The following is a 20,269-nucleotide window of genomic DNA, read 5'->3' as shown; positions in this document are numbered from 1 at the left end:
CAGTTACTCCCCCCAGTATATCTCTCACCCTGTCAGTTACTCCCCCAGCATACCTCTCACCCTGTCAGTTACTCCCCCAGCATACCTCTCGCCCTGTCAGTTACTCCCCCCCAGTATATCTCTCACCCTGTCAGTTACTCCCCCAGCATACCTCTCGCCCTGTCAGTTACTCCCCCCCAGTATATCTCTCACCCTGTCAGTTACTCCCCCAGCATACCTCTCACCCTGTCAGTTACTCCCCCCCAGCATACCTCTCACCCTGTCAGTTACTCCCCCCCAGTATATCTCTCACCCTGTCAGTTACTCCCCCAGCATACCTCTCACCCTGTCAGTTACTCCCCCCCAGCATACCTCTCACCCTGTCAGTTACTCCCCCCCAGTATATCTCTCACCCTGTCAGTTACTCCCCCAGCATACCTCTCACCCTGTCAGTTACTCCCCCCAGTATATCTCTCACCCTGTCAGTTACTCCCCCAGCATACCTCTCACCCTGTCAGTTACTCCCCTAGCATACCTCTCACCCTGTCAGTTACTCCCCCAGTATATCTCTCACCCTGTCAGTTACTCCCCCAGCATACCTCTCACCCTGTCAGTTACTCCCCCAGCATACCTCTCACCCTGTCAGTTACTCCCCCAGCATACCTCTCACCTTGTCAGTTACTCCCCCAGCATACCTCTCGCCCTGTCAGTTACTCCCCCCCAGTATATCTCTCACCCTGTCAGTTACTCCCCCAGCATACCTCTCACCCTGTCAGTTACTCCCCCCCAGCATACCTCTCACCCTGTCAGTTACTCCCCCAGTATATCTCTCACCCTGTCAGTTACTCCCCCCCAGCATACCTCTCACCCTGTCAGTTACTCCCCCCCAGCATACCTCTCACCCTGTCAGTTACTCCCCCAGTATATCTCTCACCCTGTCAGTTACTCCCCCAGCATACCTCTCACCCTGTCAGTTACTCCCCCAGCATACCTCTCGCCCTGTCAGTTACTCCCCCCAGTATATCTCTCACCCTGTCAGTTACTCCCCCAGCATACCTCTCACCCTGTCAGTTACTCCCCCCCAGCATACCTCTCACCCTGTCAGTTACTCCCCCCAGTATATCTCTCACCCTGTCAGTTACTCCCCCAGCATACCTCTCACCCTGTCAGTTACTCCCCCAGTATACCTCTCACCCTGTCAGTTACTCCCCCAGCATACCTCTCACCCTGTCAGTTACTCCCCCAGCATACCTCTCGCCCTGTCAGTTACTCCCCCCCAGTATATCTCTCACCCTGTCAGTTACTCCCCCAGCATACCTCTCACCCTGTCAGTTACTCCCCCCCAGCATACCTCTCACCCTGTCAGTTACTCCCCCCCACTATCTCTCACCCTGTCAGTTACTCCCCCCGCATACCTCTCACCCTGTCAGTTACTCCCCCCCAGTATATCTCTCACCCTGTCAGTTACTCCCCCCAGTATATCTCTCACCCTGTCAGTTACTCCCCCAGCATACCTCTCACCCTGTCAGTTACTCCCCCAGTATATCTCTCACCCTGTCAGTTACTCCCCCAGTATACCTCTCACCCTGCAGTTACTCCCCCCCAGCATACCTCTCACCCTGTCAGTTACTCCCCCCCAGCATACCTCTCACCCTGTCAGTTACTCCCCCCAGCATACCTCTCGCCCTGTCAGTTACTCCCCCCCCAGTATATCTCTCACCCTGTCAGTTACTCCCCCAGTATATCTCTCACCCTGTCAGTTACTCCCCCAGTATACCTCTCACCCTGTCAGTTACTCCCCCAGCATACCTCTCACCCTGTCAGTTACTCCCCCAGCATACCTCTCGCCCTGTCAGTTACTCCCCCCCAGTATATCTCTCACCCTGTCAGTTACTCCCCCAGCATACCTCTCACCCTGTCAGTTACTCCCCCCCAGCATACCTCTCACCCTGTCAGTTACTCCCCCAGTATATCTCTGACCCTGTCAGTTACTCCCCCCCAGCATACCTCTCACCCTGACAGTTACTCCCCCCCAGTATATCTCTCACCCTGTCAGTTACTCCCCAGCATACCTCTCACCCTGTCAGTTACTCCCCCAGTATATCTCTCACCCTGTCAGTTACTCCCCCAGCATACCTCTCACCCTGTCAGTTACTCCCCCAGCATACCTCTCGCCCTGTCAGTTACTCCCCCCCAGTATATCTCTCACCCTGTCAGTTACTCCCCCAGCATACCTCTCACCCTGTCAGTTACTCCCCCCCAGCATACCTCTCACCCTGTCAGTTACTCCCCCCAGTATATCTCTCACCCTGTCAGTTACTCCCCCAGCATACCTCTCACCCTGTCAGTTACTCCCCCAGTATACCTCTCACCCTGTCAGTTACTCCCCCAGCATACCTCTCACCCTGTCAGTTACTCCCCCAGCATACCTCTCACCCTGTCAGTTACTCCCCCAGCATACCTCTCACCCTGTCAGTTACTCCCCCAGCATACCTCTCGCCCTGTCAGTTACTCCCCCCCAGTATATCTCTCACCCTGTCAGTTACTCCCCCAGCATACCTCTCACCCTGTCAGTTACTCCCCCCCCCAGCATACCTCTCACCCTGTCAGTTACTCCCCCCCAGTATATCTCTCACCCTGTCAGTTACTCCCCCCAGTATATCTCTCACCCTGTCAGTTACTCCCCCAGCATACCTCTCACCCTGTCAGTTACTCCCCCAGTATATCTCTCACCCTGTCAGTTACTCCCCCAGTATACCTCTCACCCTGCAGTTACTCCCCCCCAGCATACCTCTCACCCTGTCAGTTACTCCCCCCCAGCATACCTCTCACCCTGTCAGTTACTCCCCCCCAGCATACCTCTCGCCCTGTCAGTTACTCACCCAGGTGTCTAACCTTTTTTTGAACAAATCTATTGTATCTGCCATCACAGTGTCCATGGGTAATGAATTCCACATTGTAACTGCCCTTACTGTAAAGAACCCTTTCCTTTGTTGCTGGTGAAATCTCCTTTCCTCCAACATCAAGGGATGCCCCACAGTCCTTTGTACTGCCCTTGGGATGAATAGCTCTTTTGAAAGCTCCTTGTATTGACCCCAAATATATTTGTATATACAGCTCAACCCCGTTATAGCGCGATCCGGTACAACGGGAATCCGCTTAGTACGCGATGTGAGCGTGGCTCCCAATAATATACAGCAGATCTCCTACCATGCCGTTTTCTATCCTCTACTGCTGACCAGGGCTTGTCATGTGCCAGATGGCAGGGAGCTCGCTGCCGCGCCCCAACCCCCCACCCCCTCAGGCGTCAAATACGCCAAGGGGCCATGTGACGTCATGTCGCCATGGCAACGCGACCCCGTGGCGTCATTGGACGCCGGTTACCATGGCGACGCATCGCTCTGACGCAGGGAATTTGTACATTAAGAACAGAACACACAGGGTAACACAATAACAGCATAATACAGTGCTAAAATATAAAACAACAATGCCAGAAAGTGAGACATAAAAAAAACTCTGAGGCTCTCTGTTCCGGGGGATCTCTGTCAGTCTGACCCTACCACCCACTGTGCTGTCAGCGCCAGGAAAAGCCTTAGGAATTTAACCCCTCCAGTTCTGTTTTTATAACCCACCCACCCTCAGCCTCACGTATTTAACCCCTTCAGTTCCGTTATAAACCCCCCCTCCCCCCTGGCCTCAGATTTTTAACCCCGGGAAAAGGCATAGGGAAGACCCCTGCCAGATAGAAACTTCAAAGAAACGGAAGAAGTTTACTTTAGAAGAAAAAATTGTTGCGCTTGATAGAATCAACTCTGGAGTCCAGCAAAACCCAAGTGGCTGGAGACCTAGGAGGGAAGGAGTCTACAGTTCGCGGATGGAAAAAGGAGGAGGAGACACTTTGTGATGCAGCTAAGTCCATAGAAACAGACGATGGACTGAAACGGAATCACTTGCATCAACCTCAGCTGTATTTCAGTGGTTTGTCCAAGAAAGATCCGAAGGCACACCTCTGTCTGGACCCCATCTACAAACACAAGCCAAAGAGTTTCACAACCAACTTCACGGAATTGAGTCAGCCTCATTCACGGCTAGTAGTGGATGGCTAAAATCGCTTTAAAAGGCGACATGGAATAAACAACACCGCTATATCAGGAGAGATACGTTCAGCAGACGATGAAGCTGCATACGCGTACCCTGCCCAGCTTCAGAAGATAATTGAAGATGGTGGCTGTACCGCAGAACAGGTGTATAACTGCGATGAGATCAGACTGTGTTACAAAATGTTACCGAATACCACTCTGGCTTATAAGAATGATGATCAGCGAAAACAAGGCTTGAAACAAATGAAAGACAGAGTGACTGTACTTTTTTGTGATAACCAAACAGGAAATCAAAAACTGAAGCCACTTTATATAGGCAAGTTTAAATCACCACGTGCTTCCACCACGTGAATATGGCCTCTATGCCTTTTTCCTACGACTTTAGTAAAAATGCATGGATGACTTCCAGCATTTTCGAAAACCGGTTTCATCGGCAGTTCGTACCCGAGTTTTGTAAACACGTACGGAAACAAAGGTTGGATACCAAAGCTTTGTAGTTGCTAGATAAATGCCCTGCCCATCGTCTGCCGATAGCCTGATAAGCAGAGATGGCAAAATATGAGTCAGCTACATGTCCCAAAACACCACATCAAAAATACAGCTGCTGGATCAAGGCATTATATCAACGTTCAAGATGAACTTCCGAAAGACGCTGATACAGCGAATAATCACGGGTGAGGATTCTGTTACTGCATTTTTAAAGAAGATAAACCTAAAATAATTTTTTTTACATTGGTGGTGAAGCATGGGAAGCGATCACAAAAATGTGCATTGTAAATGTTGGAGAAACGTAACTGGTGCAAGTCTGGTACCGGCTAACTTCCAGGTAGACAGTGATAGTGATAGATAGAATGACTTTTAGGGCTTTATAGAGGAAGAAGTCGCTGCCAATCTATTCTTTGAAAGATACATTAATGAAGGCCTCACAGAAAATGACATGGCCAATGCAGAAAGAGTACTGGAACCGTTCGTTGATAGGGAAAGTGAGGCCGCGATAGAATCTTGGGTAGAAGGGGACAGCAGCTGTCCTTCCTATGAGCATATGACCGACTCAGAAACAATCCAAAACGTTACTAGCGAAAATCATGATTTGGATGCAACCGAAGACGATGAGGACAAGGAACCAGAGCCGCCACCTAATAAGATCGCAGAGGCGCTCGCAGGTTTGCAAACTGGACTTAATTTTCTTGAAACAGAAAACGTAGATTCCATTTCAGTTTTACAGATAAAACGCTTGATTGAAATCGTTAAAAAGAAGAAAAGAGATGCAATGAAACAGACAAACCTCAATAGTTAAAAAAAAAAAAAAATGAAGCACTTTAAAGTTTGCTCTCAGGCCTGTTTGTTAATGTACGGTTTGCTTTCCGTAGAAGTTGAATGTACATTGCACTGTTTTCCCTTTTCTTCAGAATGATAGCCCCATAGTTACTGTTAAAACACCAATGTAACTGGACTGTAACACGTACAAAAGCAGCTGTGAGTACAGTACTGTACAGTGTGTGTTTGTGTGTGTGGAGCAAAGTGTTGTTTATCGTACAGTATTTTTTAATACTGTACAACATGATTTATGTTACGTGAAAATTAGAAGAGAAAGGGGAGGGCCACAATAAAAAACAACTCCAAGTTATACACACTTCTTATTTTAGAGTGGGAAGGGAGGGGTGGTAGGGGAAAACAGGGGAAGAATGATATTGAACACACTTTTAGGGTAGAGACACACTCACATGGAATTTCTAATATCATGAGCTGGTATTCTCGCCTCAGCATATAATGACATAGGTTGTAGATGAGGAAGTGCCCTCTGGTATCTTCCTTGACAAAAAATAAAAGGGAAAAACAAAATAGTGTAATACAATTTAATTAGACAATGGGTGCATGAGATTTAAAACTTACAAGCGACCGATATTTTCAAGCATAGAAAGGAGATGTCGCCGGGCTCCACAGTATATCCCTCTCTGGGTTGCAGTGTTGCTTCTCGGCTGATCCCTGCTGGCAGAAGGTCTTTGTATCTGTATATGGGGATAATTCTGGCTGCAGTATGGATACTTAAGGCCCGTGCACAGGCTATGTTCTCCTCCGGCCGCCTATCTCCTCCACAGATGTAGTCTTCAGCTTCGTTACTCCGTTGCGCGTGCGCATGCGCAGACGGCTAGATGCTGGGCCAGGATACAGGGAAAGAAAACTCCTCGCTACGGTGGCTTGGAAGGACCAAAAAACGTTTTTTGGTCCTTCCAAGCCACCGTAGCGAGGAGTTTTCTTTCCCTGTATCCTGGCCCAGCATCTAGCCGTCTGCGCATGCGCACGCGCAACGGAGTAACGAAGCTGAAGACTACATCTGTGGAGGAGATAGGCGGCCGGAGGAGAACATAGCCTGTGCACGGGCCTTAAGTATCCATACTGCAGCCAGAATTATCCCCATATACAGATACAAAGACCTTCTGCCAGCAGGGATCAGCCGAGAAGCAACACTGCAACCCAGAGAGGGATATACTGTGGAGCCCGGCGACATCTCCTTTCTATGCTTGAAAATATCGGTCGCTTGTAAGTTTTAAATCTCATGCACCCATTGTCTAATTAAATTGTATTACACTATTTTGTTTTTCCCTTTTATTTTTTGTCAAGGAAGATACCAGAGGGCACTTCCTCATCTACAACCTATGTCATTATATGCTGAGGCGAGAATACCAGCTCATGATATTAGAAATTCCATGTGAGTGTGTCTCTACCCTAAAAGTGTGTTCAATATCATTCTTCCCCTGTTTTCCCCTACCACCCCTCCCTTCCCACTCTAAAATAAGAAGTGTGTATAACTTGGAGTTGTTTTTTATTGTGGCCCTCCCCTTTCTCTTCTAATTTTCACGTAACATACGTCGTGGAGCTGGGAGCAGAGTGACGCGCCCGAGGACATTTCCCCTTTTCTACCCATACTCATACAGAGGTTGGTGAATAACCTCTGAAAGACTCAGGCAGCGGAATCATTCTGTGGAAAGGACTGAAGCCATACCTTGAATAGTAGGCAAAAAACTTTTTTGGCGCGAATTTTCTCTCTTTTTTTAATGTACAACATGATTATTGGTGTCTTAAATACATTATTGTACAATGCATCAATAAAAGTTTGAAACAATACAATTATACATTGTTTCTATATTTTTAGTCTATGGCAGTGGTTTTCAACACACAAACACACACACACTTCTTCCCTCACACACACACTCCCTCTCTCACACACACACACTCACCCCCCCCCCCCCCCCCCCCACACACACACACACACACACACACACACACACACACACACACACACACACACACACACACACACACACACACACACACACACACACACACTCTGGGAGACAGATGGGAGATAGAGAGCTGCTGAGGATAGGCAGTGACAGGCGCTCACCCTGCACCTCACCTCCCTACCTTATTATTTGCCAGGTACAGATATCCGAGGCTCTCCAGCTGCTCAAACAGGTCGTCTGCGAGTCCTGAGGGAGAAAGAAACCTCACTGTGTGTCCAAATTATACAGAACCGGCTCGCACGGGCACGGATTCTATGCACAGCTGTCACGTGTATATCTGTACAGTATGTCACGTGTATATCTGTACGTTACGTGTATATCTGTACGTTTATGTGTATATCTTTATGTCACGTGTATATCTATCTGTATGTCACATACAGTATATATATACATATATATATAATCTGTACATCAGGTGTATATTTCTACATCACGTGTATATCTCTATGCAGTAGGGTAAGTACGCCGTGCGGGCCCCCGGGCCACGTCGTGGCGTTGTGTTTCGGCATGTTGTCATGGCAATGCGCCGACATGTGATGCTGTGTCACATGATGCTGTGACGTTGATGGTGGAGGGCTGCTCTGTTACAGAGAGCCCCGCTCTCTACCCCAGCAATCAGTTTCATTGCTGTGGGGAAGAGGGGGGAGGAGGGTCTCTGTTACCGCTTGAGGGGGTTCATTGAATCCAGAAGGAGGATCCCAACTCCCTTCAGTGTCCCCCCCCCCCCCAGAGCTGAGGCCCCCGGGGCAATAGTTACGTCTCTCTCTATGTGTACATCACACATATATCTCTACATGATGTGTATATCTCTATGTGCAACTTACCTGTGAAACTCCCGCACACGCAGTATACGCCAAGCACCTTCTCTTCCCATCTTTAAGTCAAACCTTAAAACTCCCTCTTAAATGAAGTATGTCAATAGCCCAGACTCATGAATACTTTCCCACACCTGCTCCTACCAACCATTGTGGCCAAACACTGCCATCTACTGCACTTGTTCCCTCACCAGCTGTCTCTGTAATGTCTCCCAAAATACCACTTACATTGTTACATCTCCGGGGCAGGGATTTTCTTTCCTAATGTCTGATTTTGTTTCATTTATTGTATTATAATTCCCTGTACTATCTCTCTTGTAAAGCGCTGAGTACACTGTGTTGTCAAACACACAGATTCCCAACAAGCTCCGAGAAACACCAAACATTACCACTATATATATATATATACCTGTCATAACCTGGCAAAATTAAACGACAGATCCAATGCAGACCATTCTTCCTGTAATTATACAGGTTAATAAGAATTTGAACCCAGGTAGTGTTAGGACCTGCTATCGGTCATGCCTTGAAAGTGGCAGCAGGCTTAAGACACTTTGGCCAAAGGGTTAAACTAAATTACCCTTTTTCAAGAGAATATACAGGTATTGCACTGTGTATTTTTGTCACATTGGAAGTAGCTTTGGGCATCTGCTTGTTTTTTTGTTGTATACACTGTGTTGTCACCATAACTCTGTGCCCAGGACATGCTTGAAGACGAGAGGTAACTCTCAATGTATTACTTCCTGGTAAAACATTTTGATAAATAAAAATAAATAAACACTGTGGGTGCTCTATAAATAAAGATATGCAAACATACATGTGTACATGATGTGTATATACCTATATGTACATCACATGTACAGTATGTCTCCATATGTCTATACCTACAGTATGTGTAGATCCCATGTATATACCTATATGTGCATCACATGTATATATGCTTTGCTCTCATTCCCTTTGAGTGTATATACTGCAATATTTGTACAAACATGATTCTTATATATATTCTAATATCTTAATTATGCAGAGATAAATCATTAACGAAAAACTGTTAATAAAGCCTTTGCAGAGCTCCCCGGGGCCCGGCCTCTACAGAGCTCCCCGGGGTTAGGCCCCTACAGAGCTCCCCGGGGCCCGGCCTCTGCAGAGCTCCCCGGAGTTCGGCCTCTGCAGAGCTCCCCGGGGCCCGGCCTCTGCAGAGCTCCCCGGGGCCCGGCCTCTGCAGAGCTCCCCGGAGTTCGGCCTCTGCAGAGCTCCCCGGGGCCCGGCCTCTGCAGAGCTCCCCGGAGTTTGGCCTCTGCAGAGCTCCCCGGGGCCCGGCCTCTGCAGAGCTCCCCGGGGTCGGGCCTCTGCAGAGCTCCCCGGGGTCCGGCCCCTGCAGAGATCCCTGGGGTCCGGCCCCTGCAGAGATCCCTGAGGTCCGGCCCCTGCAGAGATCCCTGGGGTCCGGCCCCTTCAGAGATCCCCGGGGTCCGGCCCCTGCAGAGCTCCCCGGGGTCGGGCCCCTGCAGAGATCCCTGGGGTCCGGCCCCTGCAGAGATCCCTGGGGTCCAGCCCCTGCAGAGATCCCTGGGGCCCGGCCCCTGCAGAGATCCCTGGGTTTATACACTACATGTTCTGTGCTCACCTCGTGACGTGAGACGATTGTTCTGCAGGTTCAGCGTGTGCAGTCTGTAGAGTCTGGTCAGATCTTCCGGGGGAATCTCTTGAATCTGGTTATTCTGTCAGGGAAAGAGGAAGTGTCAGAGCGCAGAGCGCAGAGCGCAGAGCGCAGAGCAGCTTCATATTACTAACATACTTCATAAACTTAACTAAAATTGTGAATACGTAAAACTTTAAATTACACATAAATGGGTTAGATAAAAACCATGTATAATTTTATAAAACACTGGATATGAATAAAATATTTAATAACGTGTTTATAAAACAGGCGAAAAAGATAAAACCTCTATTAAAAGCCATATATTAAAAGCCATATCATTGAAATGCTAATAAATCAAGGTCTTCATTCATTCCTTCTGGGAACAGGGTCTGCATTTTAAAGATCCAATAGGTCTCTTGTCTTCTCAGTTTGCCCATGCTATCTCCTCTCAGTGAGCTTGTTTTAATACGTTCAATCCCTGTAATTTGCAAGCTCGAGGGGTCTTTATTATGTTTGTAGAGGAAATGTCTTGAGACTCCATGTCCCTGAAAGTCCTCAATAATATTTCTCCTGTGTTCTCGAAATCTTTCTTTAAGAGGTCTCTTTGTTCGCCCAATATATTGCATTCCACAACTGCATCAACTTCAAAGGAGGTATTGCAATTAATAGCCTCCTTAATTTGAAAAGTTTCACTTGTGGTGTTTGATTTGAATTCCTTGGCTTTATTCCTAACCTGTGGGCAAGGAAGACATCTAGCATTGTAACAGCCCGGTGCTGCCCCTAAAAGTCAATTCCCCTGGGTCTAGCGTACAATCTTTGGCACACTGACCACTGCTTAGAGCACTTGGTGCGAGAATATTCTTAATGTTTCTCGCTTTTTCATAAACAATGCCTTGTCTTTCTGTCAGGTTATCTTTAAGAATGGGATCACTAGTCAGAATATTCCAATGTATATTCATCATTTTGCACCACCGTTGTGTTTGGTGATGAACATACATTTATCTTTCTTTGTGACCCGCTCACTTTTCTTTATTCTTTCCATGTTCCTATTTGTTCTTATCAGACTTCAGCGATCCCTCAAAGTGGCTTAATCCCGTGCTTTTTTCGTTTGTCTCTTCTCATAACCTCTTTCAATAAATGTTACCGCAAGTAATTTCGCTTGTTCCTTGAAACCTGCGTCCCCCTGTGCAGTTTCTTTTTAACCTGAGAAACTGTCCACACGGAATGTTGTTCCTTCCACGATTTAAGTTGGTTACTGTTAAAATCCAGGTAACGGTTACAAACCACTTCCTAAAAAAATGTTTTTGTTAAAATATTTTCATTCTCGCTAAAAAGGACAATGTCTAAATAGTTGATTGATTCAGAACTAAAATGGTAAGTCAAATTTAAATTAAGATCATTTGTGTTTAGATGTATAAAAACATTCCTTCAGTTTCTCTTCTCCTCCCTTCCATATAAAAATCAGGTCATCTATAAAACGTCCGTATAAAATAATATCCTCTAAAAATGGCTTGTTTGTCCAAATGTATGTTTCCTCCCAGTATCCCATATACAGATTTGCAAAACTGGGTGCAAACTTTGTCCCCATTGCCCATGTTTGCAAGTAAAAGACTTTCTCAAATAAAAAGTAATTATTTTTCAGGATAAAATGTATACATTCAATAATAAAATTATTTTGCTGTTTGGCCTGAGATACATTTTTTCCCCCCCAAAAATAAAAGGTTGTTGCTTCCACTCCCTTTTCATGTTCAATGCATGTGTATAATGATGTCACGTCACAAGTGACCCATATGTGTTCTTTGCACCACACTAGATCACTAACCAATTCCAGGAGATGTTTTTTGTCTTTCGGGTATGAAAGTGGAGAAACGCGTAGGAAATAGCTGTGGCAGGCACAGATTGCGACAAGTCTCTGCATTTCACCTTCTACCTGCACCGAGTAGAGATACAGTAGTAGCTGTAAACATTGGCTGGATCACTGAGGAGGAACGCGTCACTTCCGGTTAGTGACGTCGGACCGCGAAGGAGCTGGGGGAACAAGCACTGTGCAAGACACCGTTCGGGAACCGAAGGCAACCGCAGAGAGGAGCTGCAGCCACTGCCAGGCAGCGGCGGTTTGTGGCACCTCAAACGGACATCTGCCCGAAGTGTAGACAGAACGGAACAATCCAGCAGACACCCAAGCAAGGCGCTGCCCTCACATTTGGAGATCCAGCTCACAGCTAACTAAGGCCGCGCTTATAGTGCCGTCGACGGCGACGTCGCCCGAAAACAAATGCATTGTCGCGGCCGCGTGTGCTTATCGTAAGCGCGACGGCGACAAAGCGACGGGGCGACATAATTTTTTGCAGTCGGGAATATTTGATTTTTCAGGGGCTGTCGAGGTGACAGCCCCCGAGCCTGGTCGCTCGCGCCGCCGCAAAGTGAAATACAACTTTCGCTAGCGGCGACGGGTGACGTCACGCGTCGCGGTCACTATACGCGCGGCCTAAAGAGGAGTGAAAAACTGAGGCTCTCTTCAGGCAATTAGACCTTTTATTATTTTTGCATGCAGTCTTTTGTTACTGTGTGTTTGTGTGAGTGCGCACCATTACTGTATTGTGATTATAATGATTTGTTACTATGTGTTTGTGTGAGTGCATACACCATGACTGTATTGTGATTATAATGATTTGTTAAGGATTTAAAGTGACATATAAAGCATTTTCCTTTTGAAATTGCGCCCTTCAATTCTTTTTCTACAATGTGCAGAGCACAGAGAGGCACAGGCTGTATAGCACAGATAGGCACAGGCTGCAGAGCACAGAGAGGCACAGAGTGCAGAGCATAGAGAGGCATAGGCTGCAGAGCACAGAGAGGCACAGACTGCATAGCACAGAGAGGCATAGGCTGCAGAGCACAGAGAGGCACAGGCTGCAGAGCACAGAGAGGCACAGGCTGCATAGCACAGAGAGGCACAGGCTGCATAGCACAGAGAGGCACAGGCTGCAGAGCATAGAGAGGCATAGGCTGCAGAGCACAGAGAGGCACAGGCTGCAGAGCACAGACAGGCACAGGCTGCAGAGCACAGAGAGGCAGAGACGGCAGAGCACAGAGAGGCACAGGCTGCATAGCACAGAGAGGCACAGGCTGCAGAGCATAGAGAGGCATAGGCTGCAGAGCACAGAGAGGCACAGGCTGCATAGCACAGAGAGGCACAGGCTGCATAGCACAGAGAGGCACAGGCTGCATAGCACAGAGAGGCACAGGCTGCAGAGCACAGAGAGGCACAGACTGCAGAGCATAGAGAGGCATAGGCTGCAGAGCACAGAGAGGCACAGACTGCATAGCACAGATAGGCAAAGGCTGCAGAGCACAGAGAGGCACAGACTGCAGAGCATAGAGAGGCATAGGCTGCAGAGCACAGAGAGGCACAGGCTGCATAGCACAGAGAGGCACAGGCTGCATAGCACAGAGAGGCACAGGCTGCATAGCACAGAGAGGCACAGGCTGCAGAGCGGCACAGGCTGCAGAGCACAGACAGGCACAGGCTGCAGAGCACAGAGAGGCAGAGACGGCAGAGCACAGAGAGGCAAAGACGGCAGAGCACAGAGAGGCACAGGCTGCAGAGCACAGAGAGGCACGGGCTGCAGAGCACAGAGAGGCACGGGCTGCAGAGCACAGAGAGACACAGACTGCAGAGCACAGAGAGGCACAGGCTGCAGAGCATAGAGAGAAGATAACAGACTGCAGAGCATAGAGAGCAGATAAACTAGACTGCAGAGCACAGAGAGGCACAGACTGCAGAGCACAGAGAGGCACAGACTGCAGAGCATAGAGAGAAGATAAAACAGACTGCAGAGCATAGAGAGCAGATAACAAACTGCAGAGCACAGAGAGGGACTGACTGCATAGCACAGAGGCAGACATCAGAGCACAGAGAGGCAGACTGCAGAGCACTGAGAGGCACAGACTGCAGAGCACAGAGAGGCATGGGCGGCAGAGCACAGAGAGGCACCGTCTGCAGAGCACACAGAGGCACGTGCTGCAGAGCACAGAGAGTCACGGGCTGCAGAGCACCGAGAGGCACGGGCTGCAGAGCACAGAGAGGCATGGGCTGCAGAGCATAGAGAGCAGATAACAAACTGCAGAGCACAGAGAGGGACTGACTGCAGAGCACAGAGAGGCACAGACTGCAGAGCACAGAGAGCAGAGACACAATTGCCCCACGGTACCTTTTCTGCCCACTTTCCTACTCACCATGAAAGCTCACATCCTATTAAATCCTTTTCTGTCTTCCACAACTTAGGGTAACCAACCTTATACCGATCCTCTGCTGGGGTCACTCTACGAGCAGCCCTATAACAATACTCTGGGGTCACACTGCGAGTCGCCCTATAACAATGCTCTGGGGTCACACTGCTAGCAGCCCTATATCACTTAGGGGTCACACTGCGAGCGGCCCTATATCACTTTGGGGTCACACTGCGAGTCGCCCTATAACAATGCTCTGGGGTCACACTGCTAGCAGCCCTATAACAATGCTCTGGGGTCACACTGCGAGTCGCCCTATAACAATGCTCTGGGGTCACACTGCGAGTCGCCCTATAACAATGCTCTGGGGTCACACTGCTAGCAGCCCTATATCACTTAGGGGTCACTCTACGAGCAGCCCTATAACAATACTCTGGGGTCACACAGCTAGCAGCCCTATATCACTTAGGGGTCACTCTACGAGCAGCCCTATAGCAATGCTCTGGGGTCACACTGCGAGTGGCCCTATAACAATGCTCTGGGGTCACACTGCGAGTTGCCCTATAACACTGCTCGGGGTCACACTGCGAGTGGCCCTATAACAATGCTCTGGGGTCACACTGCGAGTCGCCCTATAACAATGCTCTGGGGTCACACTGCGAGTTGCCCTATAACACTGCTCGGGGTCACACTGCGAGTGGCCCTATAACACTGCTCGGGGTCACACTGCGAGTGGCCCTATAACAATGCTCTGGGGTCACACTGCGAGTCGCCCTATAACAATGCTCTGGGGTCACACTACGAACGGCCCTATAACAATGCTCTGGGGTCACACTACGAATGGCCCTATAACAATGCTCTGGGGTCACACTGCGAGTGGCCCTATAACAATGCTCGGGGTAACCGGGGTAAGGCTCTCACCTGCAGGGAGAGGTGGTTGGTAAATTCGGGCAGGTCGGTGGGGAAGTCCCTCAGATCCACCCCTGCACAATCCACCACCCCCTCCTGGGTGCAGCTGCAGTCTTTGGGGCAGAGCAGGGTGAGGGGGCTTGGCTCGGCCTCTTCCACTGGGTCCTCCCCCTCCTCCTCGTCCTCCTGCGCACGAGTCCCACGGGAGGAGACCAACAGGAGCCATGTGACGAGGGCGAGAAATCGGGGACGCATTTCCCTGCAGAGAAGGAGACAGGACAGGGGGTTACTGACGAGATGTGACAGAGCCCAGTGACACGGGACATGTCTCCTTCCATGGGGACATGTATACTAAATGGTGCTATTCACCAGGAGACCTTCCAGCTTATGGCCAATTCAAGCGAGAAGACCAGAAGGCGTCTTCCAGACCTAGAGGAATAGCATCACTTAGTGAACAAGGGCGCAGATCTGACGTCCGCACAAGACTTTCTCTTCCTCGTCTACACAATGACAACTATTACAAACACGTCCTGTCCTACAGCTTTCTAACGCACCAGCGACCCTGTAAGAAGCCTCATTATTCAGGGCCCAGATTAACCCAGGGGTGGCCAACTCCTGTCTTCCCGGGCTGCCAGGTTTTCAGGATATCCCTGCTTCAGCACAGGTGGCTCCGTCTTCCACGGAGCCACTGATTGAACCACCTGTGCTGACGCAGGGATATCCTGACCTGCTGGGGGGCCCCTGAGGGCTGGAGTTGACCACCCCTGGATTAACCCCTTCGCTGCTGTGAGAGGCAGCGCAGGACCCTGCTGTCTGTTACTGGCAAACATTCACGGGGGCTGAGGTGGGGGGGGGGGCGGGGGGTGACACCAATATAGACACCCCATTTAGGGCCAAGCTTTTTGAGCCCGATTTTGCAGCCAAGAGACGCTTATCCGTTCTGTCTTGTGTAACTATCTTTAACCCCTCCAGTGCCAGAAGCACGGCAGAGCAGCCCCCGTGTGAGCATACAACCCATGGGTATCTATTAACCATGTCAGTGCCAAAGGGGTACAACCTCAGCACACGACATCTGCCAGATGCAGATTATCACTTATTTGGTGGGATGAATTTGCCAGCTGAGGCGTTAACATGAATATTCCCAGCTGCTCAGATCATTACAAGAACACAGTCACGTTACTTGGCAAAGGCTCAGCAAGCAGAACCAACGCCACGCAGAACACTTCCCAGTTTCCCTTGTGTTTGCCAAACCAGTTTATTAACAATGTGGGTGTCTGATCCCACATAACAGAGAGTAAAGACACTGGCTCTGCAAACCATTACACCGAGTGTGAAATAGGAGAACCTGATTTCATTCCCGGTGTCGGCTCCTTGTGACCTTGGGCAAGTCCCTTTACCGCCTCAGGCACCAAAAACATAGATTGTAAGCTCTGCGGGCAGGATCTGTGGTCTGTAACAATTCCATTGTGCTGCTTGCTATACTGTAATTGCGAAGCGAAATATGAAATAAAGTTATTATTATTAATGCTGAGGGCGACTGACGCAGGACAAGCAGGGTTTCCATTCTCATTCTGCGACCTTATTAACAAATAAAGAGCACATTTGGCTTTGTTTGTGGTCAAATGACAACTGAATTCCAGTGTCATGTGGTTCTGTTCCAGGTCGAATGAGACAGATTGCACCTGACAGAGCTCAGACAGATGGACATGTGTAACACGTGTAATAAGTGTGTTAACCATAAGTGTGACACTCACAGATAAAGTGGAATTGAATCCAGATTATCACAGGGAGACTCGTAGTGTATGCATAATCTGTAGTCAGGAGATCACCCTATCAGAGTGCTGGCAGCCAGCTCTGAATGCATTCACTCATATATGTGGGATACTTCGCCGCCAGCTTTAAAAAGCACAAGATTTATACAGTACATGTGAAGAAGAGACCTGTGAGGTTGGGAAAGCTCAGTACATGTGAAGAAGAGACCTGTGAGGTTTGGAAAGCTCAGTACATGTGAAGAAGAGACCTGTGAGGGTTGGAAAGCTCTGTACAAGTGAAGAAGAGACCTGTGAGGTTTGGAAAGCTCAGTACATGTGAAGAAGAGACCTGTGAGGGCTGGAAAGCTCTGTACATGTGAATAAGAGACCTGTGAGGTTGGGAAAGCTCTGTACATGTGAAGAAGAGACCTGTGAGGTTTGGAAAGCTCTGTACATGTGAAGAAGAGACCTGTGAGGTTTGGAAAGCTCTGTACGTGTGAAGAAGAGACCTGTGAGGTTTGGAAAGCTCTGTACATTGTAATTTCATCTAGAAAAATCCCTAAGATTAGTTCCCTAAATTCTAAAAAATATGACAACCTACAAAAAAAATCCAGATTTATTAATGATAGAAATGAAGAAATGCCTCTACTTCCAACTTGAGGTCTTTATAGGGGTGAATCTGGTGCTGTTTTACTAAGTAAAAAAATATTTCTGACATTCTTACACAAGTCACCATTTGTTTGCAGCAACAAAGAAGCAAATTCCTTCCACAATGAGCAGGTGAATACACACAGTAAATATGTGACTTTCTTTTAATAAAATAACTGCATTCCCTTCAAACTCCCCCCTTATCCCCCACACTTCTCACCCTCACCCCCCACTTCCCCCCTCCTCTCCCCTTACCCCCCACTTCTCACCCTCACTTCTCTCCCCTTACCCCTGTCTTCTTACCCCCCACTTCTCTCCCTTCTCCCCTTACCCCCCACCTCTCCCCCCACTTTTCATCCTTCTCCCCTTACCCCACCTTCTTACCCCTCTCCCCTTCCCCCGGCTTCTTACCCTCCCTTTATCCCCCACTTCTCACCCCTCTCCCCTTACCCCCCACTTCTCTCCCCTTACCCCCACTTCTCACCCTCTCCCCTTACCCGCCACTTCTCCCCCCTCCCCTTACCCCCCAATTCTCTCCCCTCTCCCCCACTTTTTCGTTGTGAATCTGGTGCTGTTTTACTAAGTAACCCCTCTCCCCCCCCCCCCCCCCAAAAAAAACAATTTCTGGCATTCTTACACAATTTCACCATTCGTTTGTAGCAACAAAGAAGCAAATTCCTTCCACAATGAGGAGGTGAATCCAGACAGTAAATATGTGACTTTGTTTTAATAAAATAACTGATTTCCCTTCAAACTCCCCCCTTATCCCCCCCACTTCTCACCCTCACCCCCCACTTCTCCCTCACCTCCCACTTCTCACCCTCCTCTCCTCTTACCCCCACTTCTCACCCTCATTTCTCTCCCCTTACTCCTGTCTTCTTACCCCTCTAGTTACCCCCTCTTCTCCCCCCGTCTCCCCTTACCCCCACTTCTCACCCTTCTCCCCTTACCCTCCACTTCTCATCCCTCTCCCCTTACCCTCACTTCTCACCCTTCTCCCCTTAACCCCCACTTCTCACCTCTTACCCCCACTTCTCCCCTTCTCCCCTTAACCCCCACTTCTCACCCCTTACCCCCACTTCTCACCCTTCTCCCCTTAACCCCCACTTCTCACCCCTTACCCCCACTTCTCACCCTTCTCCCCTTACCCCCCACTTCTCACCCTTCTCCCCTTTCCCCCCACTTCTCATCCCTCTCCCCTTTCCCCCCACTTCTCATCCCTCTCCCCTTCCCCCCCATTTCTCACCCTCTTACCCCCAACTTCACCCCACTCCCCCTTACCCCCAACTTCTCACCCCTTTCCCCTTACCCCCACTTTTCACCCCTCTCCCCCCACTTCTCATCCATCTCCCCTCCCCCCCACTTCTCATCCCTCTCCCCTTCCCCATTTCTCACCCTCTTACCCCCAAATTCTCACCCCTCCCCTTACCCCCAACTTCTCACCCCTTTCCCCTCTCCCCCCACTTTTCACCCCTCTCCCCCCACTTCTCACCCTTCTCCCCCACTTCTCACCCTTCTCCCCTTAATCCCCATGTCTCACCCTTCTCCCCTTACCCCCCACTTCTCACCCTTCTCCCCTTACCCCCCACTTCTCACCCTTCTCCCCGTACCCCCCACTTCTCACCCTTCTCCCCACTTCTCACCCTTCTCCCCTTAACCCCCATGTCTCACCCTTCTCCCCCTTCTCCCCGTACCCCCCACTTCTCACCCTTCTCCCCGTACCCCCCACTTCTCACCCTTCTCCCCTTACCCCCCACTTCTCACCCTTCTCCCCTTACCCCCCACTTCTCACCCTTCTCCCCGTACCCCCCACTTCTCACCCTTCTCCCCACTTCTCACCCTTCTCCCCTTAACCCCCATGTCTCACCCTTCTCCCCCTTCTCCCCGTACCCCCCACTTCTCACCCTTCTCCCCGTACCCCCCACTTCTCACCCTTCTCCCCGTACCCTCCACTTCTCACCCTTCTCCCCGTAACCCCCACTTCTCACCCCTTTCCCCTTACCCCCCACTTCTCACCCCTTTCCCCTTACCCTCCACTTCTCATCCCTCTCCCCTTTCCCCCCACTTCTCATCCCTCTCCCCTTCCCCCCCATTTCTCACCCTCTTACCCCCAACTTCTCACCCCACTCCCCCTTACCCCCAACTTCTCACCCCTTTCCCCTTACCCCCCACTTTTCACCCCTCTCCCCCCACTTCTCACCCTTTCACCCCTACCCCCTTCTCATCCCTCCCCTTTCCCCCTTCTCCCCTTCCCCCCCACTTCTCATCCCTCTCCCCTTTCCCCCCCCCCACTTCTCACCCCTCTCCCCCTTACCCCCCACGTCATCCCCCCTCACCTTGCTGACAGATGCAGTGACTGGCAGAGCGTAGTAGAGTCAGTGTCACTTCATGCCATGCCAGGTTTCACTCCAACTCCAGCCTCTCTCTCTCCAGTAAACAAGATCCAGCCCAGATGTGGGAACGTCCGGCCTTTTTCCCCGGCAGATGTTTCGGAAAATCTCAGGCAGCCTGGAAAGGGGAGGAGAGCAGCTCAACAAGGGGGCGAGATCCCCTCACTGCTGGATTAAACTTCATGTGGATGTGTTACTATATTTGTGTGCTCACTGGGCGGTTATTATGAGGAATGTGTGCCATCTATAGTTCAGTGCGAAAAAATGCAGAAGTGTCCACCTGAGGCTGAAAACCTGAGTGTTATATTGTAGCGGGGTCCTGGGGTTATCACACCTGTTAGCGTAACTCATTTGGATCGAGGGGCCTCACCTGCAGGAAGGAGGAGGTGACATTTCCCTGGAATCCTAAGGCTGCGTTTATAGTGCCGGCGACGCGACCGATGACGTCACCCGTCGCCATGTCGATAGTTATTTTTCAAATTTAAGCGACGTCGCTG

General features: G+C 49.7%; 1 protein-coding gene across 1 annotated transcript in view; it reads right to left on the bottom strand.

Moving 5' to 3' along the window:
• The window catches only part of PODN (podocan), a 40,384-nt gene extending 20,436 nt beyond the window's left edge, over nucleotides 1-19,948 (bottom strand). The window contains exons 1-4 of the mRNA XM_075616353.1: nucleotides 19,719-19,948; nucleotides 14,996-15,242; nucleotides 9,827-9,920; nucleotides 7,506-7,570 (exon numbers count right to left, since the gene is read on the bottom strand). Of these exons, the coding sequence (XP_075472468.1) occupies nucleotides 7,506-7,570; nucleotides 9,827-9,920; nucleotides 14,996-15,238 (402 nt within the window). The 5' untranslated portion in view covers nucleotides 15,239-15,242; nucleotides 19,719-19,948. The remainder of the gene's footprint in view (nucleotides 1-7,505; nucleotides 7,571-9,826; nucleotides 9,921-14,995; nucleotides 15,243-19,718) is intronic.
• Between the last annotated feature and the right edge of the window lie 321 nt (nucleotides 19,949-20,269).

This window comes from Ascaphus truei, chromosome 10 (genome assembly GCF_040206685.1).
Source record: "Ascaphus truei isolate aAscTru1 chromosome 10, aAscTru1.hap1, whole genome shotgun sequence".
NCBI lineage: Eukaryota > Metazoa > Chordata > Amphibia > Anura > Ascaphidae > Ascaphus > Ascaphus truei.
This window is presented reverse-complemented; position numbering and strand designations above follow the sequence as displayed.